The 15204-nt window shown below is 38.0% G+C and overlaps 1 protein-coding gene across 10 annotated transcripts in view; it reads right to left on the bottom strand.

The window, feature by feature from the left end:
* Positions 1–15204, bottom strand: part of LOC126334619 (E3 ubiquitin-protein ligase RNF13-like) — a 140041-nt gene that overhangs the window by 18026 nt on the left and 106811 nt on the right. For all 10 annotated transcript variants that reach the window (XM_049997045.1, XM_049997044.1, XM_049997041.1 and 7 more), the window contains exon 6: positions 3482–3684. In XM_049997045.1, the coding sequence (XP_049853002.1) occupies positions 3482–3684 (203 nt within the window). The remainder of the gene's footprint in view (positions 1–3481; positions 3685–15204) is intronic.

Here is a 15204-nt window from a genome sequence, read left to right as displayed (position 1 = left end):
AAAGCTCGGAGACTATGGCTGCGGTTACCCTTGATGCTGCATCACAGACAGGAGCGCCTGCGATGTTGTACTCAATGATGAACCTGGGTGCACGAATGGCAAAACGTCATTTTTTCAGATGAATCCAGGTTCTGTTTACAGCATCATGATGGTCACATCCGTGTTTGGTGACATCACGGTGAGCGCACATTGGAAGTGTGTATTCATCATCGCCATACTGGCATATCGCCCAGCGTGATGGTGCGGGATGCCATTAGTTACATGTCTCAGTCACCTCTTGTTCGCATTGACGCCACTTTAAACAGTGGATGTTACATTTCAGATGTGTTATGATCTGTGGCTCTACCCTTCATTCGATCCTTGCAAAACCCTACATTTCAGCAGGATAATGCACGACCGCATGTTGCAGATCCTGTACGGGCCTTTCTGCATACAGAAAATGTTTGACTGCTGCCCTAGCCAGCACATTCTCCAGCACCAATTGAAAACGTCTGGTCAATGGTGGCCGAGCAACTGGCTCATCATAATACGCCAGTCACTACTCTTGATAAATTGTGGTATCATGTTGAGGCTGCATGGGCAGCTGTACCTGTACACGCCATCCACGCTCTGTTTGACTCTATGCCCAGGCGTATCAAGGCCGTTATTACAGCCAGAGGTGGTTGTTCTGGGTACTGATTTCTCAGGATCTATGCACCCAAATTGCGTGAAAATGTAATTAAATGTCAGTTCTAGTATAATACCAATGAATACCCATTCATCATCTGCATTTATTCTTAGTGTAGCAATTTTAATGACCAGTAGTGTAATTATAGCCAATGGATGAGAAATGATGTTATAAACAGCCTTGACCACAGTGGTTGGAATTCCATCCTACCCAGCTGATTTCTTGTTTTTTAAAGACACTATAGCATCTTTTGGGATAATTCTTTTGAATGTTTTAAGGCTTGCATTTTTTTCATATTTACAAAGTCAACATCTACCTTGTCCTGGTGGGCCGTGATATCTACTTCTGATTTTACCACAGTTATGGAAAAAAATCATTGAAACAGTTTGACATTTGAAAAGGATCTTCAATTATATCATTTTTAATTTGGACAGTTTCATTGGCACTTTTTCTTTACTCCCAACTAAGATTTGACAACACTTAAAACTGCCTTTGATTTATTTTCATGTTTACTAATATACAGGTTGTTAGCCTCCTTTTTACTGCCCGTACAACTTTTTTGAATGTCTTCTTATCTCTTTACATACTCGACAAAGTCAGCATTTTTTTTTTAACTCATTGTGAAGCAGTATTTTCCTGGCACTACAAAATTTTATTCCTGGTATAATCCAATTTATTTTATTGGCCACTCTTTGTCACCAGGCTCAAAGGGGAAAAGTTTCATTGAAAACATCTAGGAATGTTTTGAATTTTTTTTTCACTTGACACACCATTATCTAGAGACCAGTTTATAGTTCTCAGTTTGTTAGAAAACATATTTAAATTTTCTTTCCTAAAGTTCCTTTTAAAACATGTTTTCACATATTTTTGTTTCCCCCTGAGAGCAGTGCTGAACGATCTGATATGCCTAAATCCAAACAGAACTTACTTCCATCATCAAACTGATAATTTGTCAGAATATTGTCAATACATGTTTCAGACCGGCTATTTCTTCTCGTACATTCAGTGAAATTTAAATTAGAAGCAATTTTCTGAATTAAGTTTCAAAAATTTACAGTGTCATCATTATTCTTTAATACATTTATATTTAAAGTCTGCTGCAATTACAATTTTTTTCTTTCTGTCTTTCTGAAGTCTTTCTAATAAACGATGAAATTTGGATAAAAAGAATTTTGTTACAGCACTTCCAGGCATCCTGTACAGAGATACAATTACACTCTTCGATATCTACCGATGACACTCATGTCAGGAATGTCAAAAAAATTGTGCATGCCAATCGAAAACTGATTGTTCAAGAGACCGCAGAAGAGTGTAACATTTCATACAGCATCGTACTGATGCCAAGTTCATCCCACGGCTTAAGTCAAGACCAGAAAGACCTTTGCCTCACAATCTAAGAAGAGCTTTAAGATTGCACAAATGAGAATGAGATGTTCCTTAAGAGAATCGTTACTGGTGAGACACATGACTCTATGGTTATGATGTTGACACCAGGGTTCAATCTTTACAATGGGTTGGAAAAGCTTCTCCAAGACCAAATCAAGCTCACGCGGTCAGGTCAAATGTCAAAGCCATGCTGATAGTTTTCTCTGACTTTGAGGGATTAGCTCAACATGAATCCGTGCCACAGGGCACACTGTTAATAAATAGTACTATCAGAACATGTTGCGACACACGCCAGTGAGACAATGTTAGAAGGAAACGTCTTGAATGAGACAAGATAATTCACGGTTCTTGCATCACGGTAATGTACCCACACATTCATCCGTGTTGATGTGGAACTACTGCACAAAAAAAATTATCACTGTGCTGCCCTTCCTCAGTACTCTTCAGACCTGGCCCCGGTAGACTTATTTTTATTTCCAAAGTTGAAAACCAGATTGAAAGGACCAAGATTTGCAACTATAGACACGATAAGAAAAAATTCACAAATGACACTTTGCGTGATCCACACTGTTCCCAGAAGTAAAACTGGCACTATGAGTGGTGAATCAATTGTGGGACCTTGTATTATAGTGATATCTAAAATTTTAGTACACGTCTTCATTAAGATGGTGAAGGCATAATATTAAAATATAAAATTAAATTTGAATATAATTTTATTTATATGATTTCTTTTTGATAGTATATTTGAATGATTTATGAACCATTTTCTCTTCAGAATTCATATATATCAGCTTCTTTCCGTGTGCAAAATGACATAAACCCATTAGGAAAGATGTCTCATATTCCATCTACATCACTTCAGTCATGTTTATCAAGTTTAATTTTATTGTTCTTAATCTTACATATAAAATTAATTTAATTTTCTTGATTTATGAAGTTACATTTGATTTTTGCCATTTGAAGATTGTTTATTTCTGATCCAAGAAAAGAGATGTAAAAAGGGATCTCGAGATCTGGTGCATGCGAGTGCATTCATTAACTGAAGTTACTTGCCCAACTATTACGGTACTTTACTTTGAGTTCTTGAATAAGAGCAGCGAGTTGCATGCAGCTTCCTACTAGACACACAGAATCTTTATTACTTGAGTGCATCTGTTTTATAAACAGCATTTACTGGGGAAAAAAAAAAATGCTCTGTTTAAATGGCATCGTCCATATCAATTCCGACAGGCAAAGAAAAAAATCTTACTTTAATAGCTAAGAAGTTATTGGGTTTAACATATGTTATAATTTATTTTGAGCAAGTTTCTAATATTCAGCAGCTTATTATGTTTTATGCCATATATCCTTGTCAAATCACATGGTAAAACTATTTCATTCACTGTCATTTGTTTAACTATATTATTATGTGATGGTTACAACACATACCCCAACATCAGATGATGCTGGTGTGAAGGTTCCACCTTGAGTGACATGAGAGGGCTGGCGAAGAAGAGGTGTGGTATCATCGGTGTCTGTGTCGCTTTCTGTCTCAGACAAATGCTCATCATGAGCAAATACACGTCTTTTACAAACTGGGCACACTCTTCTGTTCCGTGTTAACCATGGGTCTATGCACTTGCTGTGGTATGCTGAAAAATATATAAGTTCTGTACAACATTTCTTACACCATCATATGGTAGCCAAGTTTAAAATAAACTGCAAAATCTACATCTATTTCTACAATCTGCAAATCATTGAAAAGTGAGTGGTAGAGTGTACTTCTGATTGTACCATGTTGTAGTCTCTTCCTGTCTTCTTGTTCTACCCGTGTCTGGAGAGCAGGAAGATTGGTTTCTTAAAATGCCTCTTTCCACAACACAATTAGTGCAATCTAAGATATAAGGATTGCATATTCTAGATGCCTTACTCACACTAAGTATCCCCCCCCCCGGGACAATTTCTTTAAAATTTGAAGACCTTTCCAGCATAACAGCAAAATTAAATATTTATTTATACAAGCCAAAACTTTTCACATATTCGCAAGTAAATATCGCAGTATTATGATTCAAATGGTGATATTGCATAATAATTTCAATACAGTACTACTATCATCTGATATTAGTGATAATTATATTAATCAATTCACATGCACACCATTATGGCTCTGAAGGTGACACTCCTCTGCCCCCCAATCCACATAGACCTAATATGAAGTGAGTAAATTCTTTTGGATCAGTCAATGTGGAACATTGGGTCAGCGCTAATTCAAGTTGTGATCTGGATCATAGAAATTTACAGTCGGGTTCAGATTAAACTCATACAAGTCACATACTACTATTCCACACAAACAACTAATTAAAAAAAAAATAACATTCAGCAATTTCTCTGGGCAGATAAAAATGTTTTTTTTAGGTCACCAGATACTGGTGGCATATTTAATTCAAACAGCTCAGGGTGGTTAAGCACATGGCTTTCTGTTGGGTGTTCATTGTGGCACAAATCTAAACTACAGGTTGGCATTAAGAAAGTTTGTCCAAAGATAAATATGTTCTGAAGATCCTGTTTCTGATTTGCTCTTGCCTATACACATTTTGATGCTGCTACACCATCAGTGGGTTTCCCTTTGCTTTGCTTTAATTAGCAGTTTGAAGACCAGCCACTTAGAGGAATAATGGGCCAAGAAGATTGGCCATTTATGTCATTATTTAAAGTGTACCTGGCATATCTACAACTGAGGTTTCTTCAAGAGCAACACATACTAAAAAAAAAAAAAAAAAACCCTAAGCTCACGATTTATTTTTTGTTTTTACTTTAGTTCTTAGATAGATCATAAATTTCAAAATAATGATGGCAAAAACCATAATTATCCCTCCAAAAACAAGTATGCACCGAGTTATTAGGCAAATTCACCCTTATGAGCTTCCAAAATTTCTTGCTCACTCAACAAACATGACATATTCATTGCAGAATTACAGAAAACTGCAGAACGTAATGAGAAAATGCACAAAATTGTGTCAGTGCAGTTACTTACTGGCTCAACCATTGCAATAGAAACTGCTGTGATTGCTAATGCTTCTTTTGAAATAATTCCAGAAATTGACAACAGAAAGCAGCATCTGTCAAGGAACACGTAGCGAGATGTCCGTATATTGTTCTCATATGAAATAAATCCAGGTTTCGAGTGACAGGTGGCTCACGCACCAAAAAAATTGAGGCCTGAACTACACTGGTGCACTGTGATATGGGCTGAGCTATGCTCGGATTCAGTATTGAAAGAGTTAACACCACATTTTGTTGTTCATGTTGCTGTCTGTCTTTGCAACAACAGATACTGCCAACACTGCAGAAGACAAACAGCAACATTACCAACCAAATTTGGTGTTTAAAAGACAGGGATATCACTGACAGTGGATCATCATCAAAACTTTTATGGGTGAAGAGAATAATAATCAAGAAATTTGTCTGCTTGAGGTAGAAATTTCAAACATATTTATCGATTAAGTTAATATTGACAAAAATAATAAGCTTTCCTAAACAAAACTCACCTCCAGATGAATGTGTCCAATGGATCTGTTTGCCAGACACACATATTGCTGTTATGCACCCAAATCAATAGAACTGTAAACTTATTACAAATAGAGTCATTCCAGATGTGGAAAGGGTCCTTCCGTATGCCATGAAGGGTACAGGGTGCACCCATCTGCAGGTGGTTGCTCATGTCGGCACCAATGATGTGTGTCACTATGAATCGGAGGAGATCCTCTCTGGCTTCCGGCGGCTATCTGATTTGGTGAAGACTGCCAGTCTTACTAGCAGGATGAAAGCAGAGCTCACCATCTGCAGCATCGTCGACAGTACTGATTGCAGACCTATGGTACAGAGCCGAGTGGAGGGTCTGAATCAGAGGCTGACACGGTTCTGCGACCGTGTGGGCTGCAGATTCCTCGACTTGCGCCATAGGGTGGTGGGGTTTCAGGTTCCGCTGGATAGGTCAGGGGTCCACTACACGCAGCAAGCGGCTACACAGGTAGCAGGGGTTGTGTGGCGTGGACTGGGCGGTTTTTTAGGTTAGATGGCCTCGGGCAAGTACACAAAGGGCAGCAGCCTCAAAGGGTGCGGGGCAAAGCCAGGACATGTGGGGACCAAGCAAGAATCAGTATCGTAATTGCAAACTGTTGAAGCTGCATTGGTAAAGTACCGGAACTTCAAGCACTGATAGAAAGGACCGAAGCTGAAATTGTTAGAGGTACAGAAAGCTGGCTGAAGCCAGAGATAAATTCTCCCGAAATTTTTACAAAGGCACAGACGGTGTTTAGAAAAGATAGATTGCATGCAACCGATGGTGGCGTGTTTGTCGCTGGTAGTAGTAGTTTATCCTGTAATGAAGTAGAAGTGGATAGTTCTTGTGAATTATTGTGGGTGCTGGTTACATTCAACAACCAAGCTAGGTTAATAGTTGGCTCCTTTTACCGACATCCGACTTAGGAGCATTAGTGGCAGAACAACTGAGAGAAAATTTTGAAAACATTTCACATAAGGTTTCAGAGCAAGTTATAGTCTTAGGTAGAAATTTCAATTTACCAGATATAGACTGGGACACTCAGATGTTTAGGACGGGTGGTAGGGACAGAGCATCGAGTGACATTATAGTGAGTGCACTATCCGAAAATTACCTTGATCAATTAAACAGAGAACCGACTCGTGGAGATAACATCTTGGACCTACTGATAACAAACAGACCCGAACTTTTCGACTCCATACGCACAGAACTGGGAATCGGTGATCATAAGGCTGTTGCAGCATCCCTGAATATGGAAGTTAACAGGAATATAAAAAAAAGGGAGGAAGATTTATCTATTTAGCAAGAGTAATAGAAGGCAGATTTCAGACTACCTAACAGATCAAAACAAAAATTTCTGTTCTGACACTGACAATGTTGAGTGTTTATGGAAAAAGTTCAAGGCAATCGTAAAATGGGTTTTAGACAGGTACGTGCCGAGTAAAACTGTGAGGGACGGGAAAAACCCACAATGGTTCAACAACCAAGCTAGGAAACTACTGCGAAAGCAAAGAGAGCTTCACTCCAAGTGTAAACACAGCCAAAACCTCTCAGACAAACAGAAGCTAAACAATGTCAAAGTTAGCGTAAGGAGGGCTATGCGTGAAGCGTTCAGTGAATTCAAAAGTAAAATTCTATGTACCGACTTGACAGAAAATCCTAGGAAGTTCTGGTCTTACTTTAAATCAGCTCGAAACAGCATATCCAGACACTCCGGGATGATGATGGCATTGAAACAGAGGATGACACGCGTAAAGCTGTAATACTGAACACCTTTTTCCAAAGCTGTTTCACCGAGGAAGACCGCACTGCAGTTCCTTCCCTAAATCCTCGCACAAACGAAAAAATGGCTGACATCGAAATAAGTGTCCAAGGAATAGAAAAGCAACTAGAATCAGTCAACAGAGGAAAGTCCACTGGACCTGACGGGATACCAATTCGATTCTACACAGAGTACGCGAAAGAACTTGTCCCCCTTCTAACAGCCATGTACCGTAAGTCTCTAGAGGAACGGAAGGTTCCAAATGATTGGAAAAGAGCACAGGTAGTCCCAGTCTTCAAGAAGGGTCGTCGAGCAGATGTGCAAAACTATAGACCTATATCTCTGACGTCGATCGTAGAATTTTAGAACATGTTTTTTGCTTGCGTATCATGTCGTTTTTGGAAACCCAGAATCTACTCTGTAGGAATCAACATGGATTCCGGAACAGTGATTGTGTGAGACCCAACTTGCTTGATTTGTTAATGAGACCCAGAAAATATTAGATACTGGCTCCCAGATAGATGTTATTTTCCTTGACTTCCGGTAGGCGTTTGATACAGTTGCCTGATAAAGTAAGAGCCTACAGAATATCAGACCAGCTGTGTGGCTGGATTGAAGAGTTTTTAGCAAACAGAACACAGCATGTTGTTATCAATGGAGAGACATCTACAGACGTTACAGTAACCTCTGGCGTGCCACAGGGGAGTGTTATGGAACCATTGCTTTTCACAATATATATAAATGACCTAGTAGATAGTGTCGGAAGTTCCATGCGGCTTTTCGCGGATGATGCTGCAGTATGCAGAGAAGTTGCAGAATTAGAAAATTGTAGCGAAATGCAGGAAGATCCGCAGTGGATAGTCACTTGGTGGAGAGATTGGCAACTGACCCTTAACATAGACAAATGTAATGTATTGCCAATACATAGAAAGAAGGATCCTTTATTGTATGATTATATGATAGCGGAAGAAACACTGGTAGCAGTTACTTCTGTAAAATATCTGGGAGTATGCATGCGGAACGATTTGAAGTGGAATGATCATATAAAATTAATTATTGGTAAGGCGGGTACCAGGTTGAGATTCATTGGGAGAGTCCTTAGAAAATGTAGTCCATCAACAAAGGAGGTGGTTTACAAAACACTCGTTCGACCTATACTCTAGTATTGCTCATCAGTGTGGGATTCGTACCAGATCGGGTTGACGGAGGAGATAGAGAAGGTCCAAAGAAGAGTAGCGTGTTTCGTCACAGGGTTATTTGGTAACCGTGATAGCGTTACGGAGATGTTTAGCAAACTCAAGTGCCAGACTCTGCAAGAGAGGTGCTCTGCATCGCGGTGTAGCTCGCTCACCAGGTTTCGAGAGGGTGCGTTTCTGGATGAGGTATCGAATATATTGCTTCCCCCTACTTATACCTCCCGAGGAGATCACAAATGTAAAATTAGAGAGATTCGTAGAGAGATTCGAATGCGCTTGGAAGCTTTCAGGCAGTCGTTCTTCCCGCGAACCATAAGCAACTGGAACAGAAAAGGGAGGTAATGACAGTGGCACGTAAAGTGCCCTCCGCCACACACTGTTGGGTGGCTTGCGGAGTATAAATGTAGCTGCAGATGTAGATGTAGATGTAACGGTGTAGATACTTCAGTAATGGCAGGCAGTTCAATAACTGAATACTATGCAAAGAAGGCTTCATAAATCTGTTATGTATGTGAGGTATATGTGAAGTAACCACCACTTACACTCTGATCAACCCAAGTCACAGGAGGGACTATTCGCAAAATCACATTGACTAGGGATGGGCTAGACTGTTAGTTACGAGTAACAGGTTTCAATGTTTTAGTTCTAGCCACACAATAGGTTCCAGAGAACTATTAATTATTTAATAGATTCCATGTAGGCCACAAATTGCATTGAAACCAGTAAAACCCACCACATTACTTAGGCACTTCATGTGTGAATTAATAAATTTATTGATGGATGCTTTCACTCTAGATATTTTTTCAGGTTACTCAAAGTTCTTTTCAAATATAATGTTTGACCATAAATACAGCATCATGCGATTTTATTTCTTTTATCACAAACAAGAAAAATTACCAACAAATAACTAGATTTCTGTATTTTATTCAAAAACCACATGCCACTACACACAAAACTGAAAGTAAAATTTCTACACTTTACTTCCCCTTAGCACATCACATTTGCAATGACTGCACAACAAAACAACTATGTAATCAACAGCTCCTGACCCCACTAGTCCCCATCAACTGTTTCCATAGCAACAAATACATTCCACATGCCAGCTGTGAGTTACACCTTGCACAGGTGGAACTATTAATGATTCACGGCTCCCTCAGGGAAGGCTGCGATGGAATAGTCGACATAAACAAATACATTACAGGCTCACAAATAACACCTTGACTTCAAGGAGCTACCCATGAGTAACATCTTGTTAGATGGAACTATGAGGCTGCTTATTACAGAGACAAGGCACATTGCTTTGATTGAGATACTGAAATTTTAACATCAAGTAAATTATCCTAATGTAAAGTGTGTAGTTTTGTCACTGCTATCCAAAAACATGGTACGGTGAACAGAAAAAAAATCCTGCTTTTTTGTTGGTGAATGGAATGTGATATTTGCTCAGTCAGTATGACTCAGTAACAGTGTTATTTTAATAGTTATATTAAATGGTGCCCACACATAACGCCAACATGTACACAAGAATTCTAAGAAGTGCACAAATATCCAATTCACAGGCGAGCCCAAATGCAAGCAAAGTGACATTTGTATCTTGATTAACAATTATAGTTCATCAAACACATGTGAAAGAGATGCCTTTAGACAAGGCAATGTCTCTTTGCTGGGTGTCATATCTTTAGGTACATGCACAGAGCTCTACGTCCATCACAATGCAGAACTACAAATGTATGTGTCTACGATTTCAGTCCCTAGTCTGTTTTATGATTTCATCTGTCATTCATCATGCACCTCTGGCAATGACTTGTTAATGTGAAAAATGTAAAGTAGCACCATGGTTTAGAGGTCACCATGAACTGTAGGTACACCCAATAACTGGCTGTGGAAATCAATTTTCAGTCCAAAAAAGGCAGCAAGGTCATACTACTGGCAACAAGACCACCTACATCTATACTTGCAAAACACTGGTAAGTGACTGGCAGGATGATCTTGTCATTGCACTACATATAAGGACTGCTTCTCATTCCATTAAAGTACAGGGCACAGGAAGAATGATTGCTTAAATGCCTCATTTTGCAAAATAATTGGGCTAATCTTCACATTGTGGCCACTATGAGAGCGAGAAATAGGAGGCTCTAGTACATTTCCAGATTCAAATTTAATAATGGTTCTTGAAGTTTTGTAAGTATGTTTTCAGGGGACAGTTGACGTCAATTTCAGGCACCTACCAGTTCATGTTTTTCAGGATTTCTGTAATACTTTCCTATGGTTCAAACAAATCAATATGAGTGCCACACAACAGGAACAAAGCAAAGCACAGGGCTGTAGAAAGAAAGAACAATGATAAATTTGGCTGTCAAAAGCACAATGTTTGAAATTATCAACAACTACCATAGGATAACCTTATCAAAATAACTCACACAGAACCAAAAGAAATTTTTATCATGTGTAATCATTGTTGCCAAACATGCGTCATGGTCACTGATGCCAGTTTCAGGGCGGATATCCTCGAAGGGCTTTGGTCTATATGTTGCTATTGAATTTAATATATTTCCATCATATGTGAGTCTGAACTATCTGTTCAAAGTAGCTTTCATTAAGTGTATTAAGTAATATTTTGAAGACTGTCTCGTCATGCCCAGCACTAACAAAACTGCAAAACTGTAAGTGTCCCCAGTAATTGTTGGGTAATTAATGTCTCCTTCAATGATGATGCTATGATTGTGAAACGTACGTATTATAAAGTTATGATTCAATCTCAAGTTTTTTGTAACATCCGAAAGTAAGTCTTGGGTTCACTAGATTGTATGTCTGTGCTCACCCCTGATAGTGAGTCTTAGCCAAAAAATCTCCATGCGTAGTACAGCACTGTAGTGTTCAAACAAGTATTTGGGTTGATGACTGCTTTACCTTTTTTGATAATACTCAGCCACACAGACTCATCACGTACACAAAAGTAGTGAATAGCAAATAAAAGCATCACATGGTTTGGCCAGTTCCCCTTGATCTCTATCTCCAGAGTACATTTGTAGAGTTTTCCAGAGACACAGTGCTGCTCACTGCTTATCTCTCATCCCTTTGCTACACAGAGAGCAGGCCATTCACTTTGTACACAGCTCATAGTGGCAGTAATTAAAAATCTTATATTATTGTTGTACATGATGTACTGCTGTTCAGGATATTCACAAACAACACAAATTCCTTGCACTTGACCAAACACACACATTCAGTCTTAAAAATACGAAAATGTTCCGAATTAAAACGTAAGTTCTTTGTCATTAACTATTTCAGGTTTCACTGATGCCATGTCACATTCCACTTGGCTTTGTTTTATAAGATACAAGACAAAGCTTTTGGTGTTATTGCTAAGTCATCTTTCTTTTAGCTTTCCGGAATGAATTCATTATGTTGAATGAAAACACTAACACGAATCATTGTTGTCACAGAGCAATTTTATGCATTTGGTAACCCAAGCTTCAGAGTTACTTTTCCACCTCCATTTTTCCTTATTTACTCCATCTCACTTTCCAAAATTCTGAAAGATTTTTTTTCCATTTCACATCAGTCTTAGGCAGGTGATTTCTGTTGCGACACTAGGTAAATAGCCATTTCTCTCTTATCTAACAACCCTGATCTGTGTTTCTTATTTTGAATTAAGATTTTTCACAAAAATGTACTTGTCAACTTTTACTTCGTAGTTCACATGCTTCCTGAAGCATAGTTTCCGAGACTATATTTTTTTATCATTAGGTGCTAAAACTGTTAGTGTCAAGAAAACTATTCAAATTTCTTTTCAGTAACAATTTTCATTTTTATCTAAAATATTTCAAAATAGTATTCTTGCAAGTGGTACTGTTATCATAAGAGCTTCTCGATGGGGTAGTCTAATAAAGGCTTTCACAAATACTAATTTAATCACTTTATTGTAAGCTATTTTGTTGGAAGGAAGGCATTTTCAGGTACTTTTAATAGTATGATTTGTGCTGTAATATAGTTCATCACTAGTAGCCATATAGGTGCAGAAATACTGTCACCGGAAAAAAATTATAATGAAACATAAGCGAATTCATTTCAACCATTTAAAAATGTGTATGGGTACACACACACACACACACACACACACACACACACACACACCACACACACACACACACACACACACACACACAAGTCTGATTAAAATACCGTCATCAACACATGCCGCATCATGAAGAAAGTCGTAAGTTGTGAAACAAAAGTATGAACAGATTATGTGAAAATTGCATGTAGTCAGTGATACCCACAAAACCTACTGCTTCCAATCCCTTGCTTGGTGTGACACATAAGTGTTCTGTCAAGTTATCACTCTTCTCATTCTCATTATTCATTTGACAATGGGCGAACAACTGACCAGCAAAACAATCAACGAACACAAGATGTCAAGATGTGAAGAGTTTGAACAGTTAATATCTTCAATTTCAATACATTCTCAACACATTTTGGATTTTTTTATGGGAAAAAGTAGAAAGTATAGGGTAAGGAACACTAAGTGAAATGACTTTCTTTTCTGATGCATGGCTGCAGGTGAAAACATTTCAATGTCCACAGAAACAGTAATGACATTTACCACTTACTAATCAACATCTAAGTTAGCAGCTGTCACAACAAAAAATCTATTAGCAACTATTTTATAACAGTATAACTTTGTGGACGATTTGAAGGCAATGTACTGAACATACATTTTCGTAAAAATGAAACTGACAACATTTTGACAAAAGGTTCATCGTAACTATCCATTTTCACACGAGGAAGCCTCAAGAAGACTGATTTCATTCACCACAGCTTATAGCTGTGAAAAGAGAAGAATATATGGATTTGGACCACAGCTTTTGATCGACATGTGCTGAATCGAATCCAATGAGTGTGACATCTAGTTTTACACAGCTTTCCACACTACCTCACTGTTTATAAGCCTCTCGATCGCTGTATATCTATAGCAAATCCACATCTATTTAAACCTGCTTACTCTAGTCAAGTCTTAATCTTCTTCCAAAATTTACTCTCTACATTTCCCACCATTATCAAACTAACAAGTCTTTGATGCCCTGGGATGTGTCTCATGAATCAATTCCTTAGTCATGTTATGCCACACACTTCTTTCTCTACAATTCAGTTCAGCACCCCTTCATTATATATCCAATCTATATAATAATAAATTCAGTTGGGAGGAGCACACCACAGAACTGCAGAAACGCCTTAACAAATCTGTATTTGCAATTCGAGTGTGAGCCGACATAGGCGAAATAAAAATGAAAAAGCTTGCATACTTTGCCTATTTTCATTCCATAATGTCATATGGTACAATATTCTGGGGTAACTCTTCAAGACAAACAAAAGTTTTCAGAGTACAAAAGCATGTAATTCGTATTATTTGTGGAGTAAATTCACGGACATCATGTAGAAACCTCTTCAAAGAACTGCGTATACTAACCACTGCTTCTCAGTATATTTACTCCTTAATGAAATTTGTCCTAAATAATATATCTCATTTTCCAACAAACAGCTCAGTTCATACATACAATACCAGGAACAAAAATGATCTGCACAAAGACTTAAAAGCACTTGCTTTAGTTCAAAAAGGGGTCCACTACTCAGGAACACTCATCTTCAATAATTTGCCAGCAAACAAAAAAAAATTTAGTTACAAATAAAGATCAATTTAAAAGGAGCCTAAAGACTTACTAGTGGCCAACTCCTTCTACTCCATTGATGAATTTTTTAATAGAAACAAATGATGTATTGTATATATTCATACTATTAGTATTGTTATTTCAGGAAAAAAAAAAAGTTGACATGTTCTACATCCACGAGGATCTCCTCAGCGTGGATCTATGGAATGAAAAACTAATCTAATCTACCCACATAATCTTCAGCATTCTTCTGTGGCACCAAAATTAAAAAGCTTTTGTTCTCATCTTTCTGTAGTGATCATCATCCATGTGTCACTTCTCACCAGCAGATTAAATAGTTTTAACTTTAATTTCCATCCCAAATTACTCCAGTTTCCTTTACTGCTTGCTTACTGAACACACTGAATAACACTGGGGATGAGCTGCAACCCTGTCTCACTTCCCTCTGAATTACTGTTTCCCTTTCACATTCTGCAACTATTATAACTGCAGTCTACATTTTGTACAAGGTGTATACAACATTTTGCTCACTGTGTTTTACCCATGCTACCTTCAGAATTTCAAAGGGTGCAGTCCAGTCAACATTGTCAAAATCTTTCTCTAAATCTAAAAATGTTATAAATGTAAGATTGGATTTTATCTGTCTACATTCCAAGGTAGGTTATAGGGTATTGTCTCCTATGTTCCTACATTTCTCCAGAACGCAAGCTGATAAATCTTGAGATCAGTTTCTACCAGTTTTTCCATTCTTCAGTGAATAATTCACATCAATATATTGCAACCACAACTTATTAAAGTCATTGTCTGTAATATTCACAGCTGTTCCTTTGGAACTGAGATTATTATAAGGTCCTAGAAGACTGAGGGTATTTCGTTTTGCCTGCTTCAATTATTGTATTTTTATGCTTTTTCATCAATTACATTCAATATCTACAATGCACAGAAGGTTTTGGTTGAGAATTATGAATTATTTAGGAATACGG

This window comes from Schistocerca gregaria, chromosome 2 (genome assembly GCF_023897955.1).
Source record: "Schistocerca gregaria isolate iqSchGreg1 chromosome 2, iqSchGreg1.2, whole genome shotgun sequence".
Lineage (NCBI taxonomy): Eukaryota > Metazoa > Arthropoda > Insecta > Orthoptera > Acrididae > Schistocerca > Schistocerca gregaria.
Note: the sequence above shows the minus strand (reverse complement) of the source record. Positions and strands in the feature narration are given on the sequence as shown.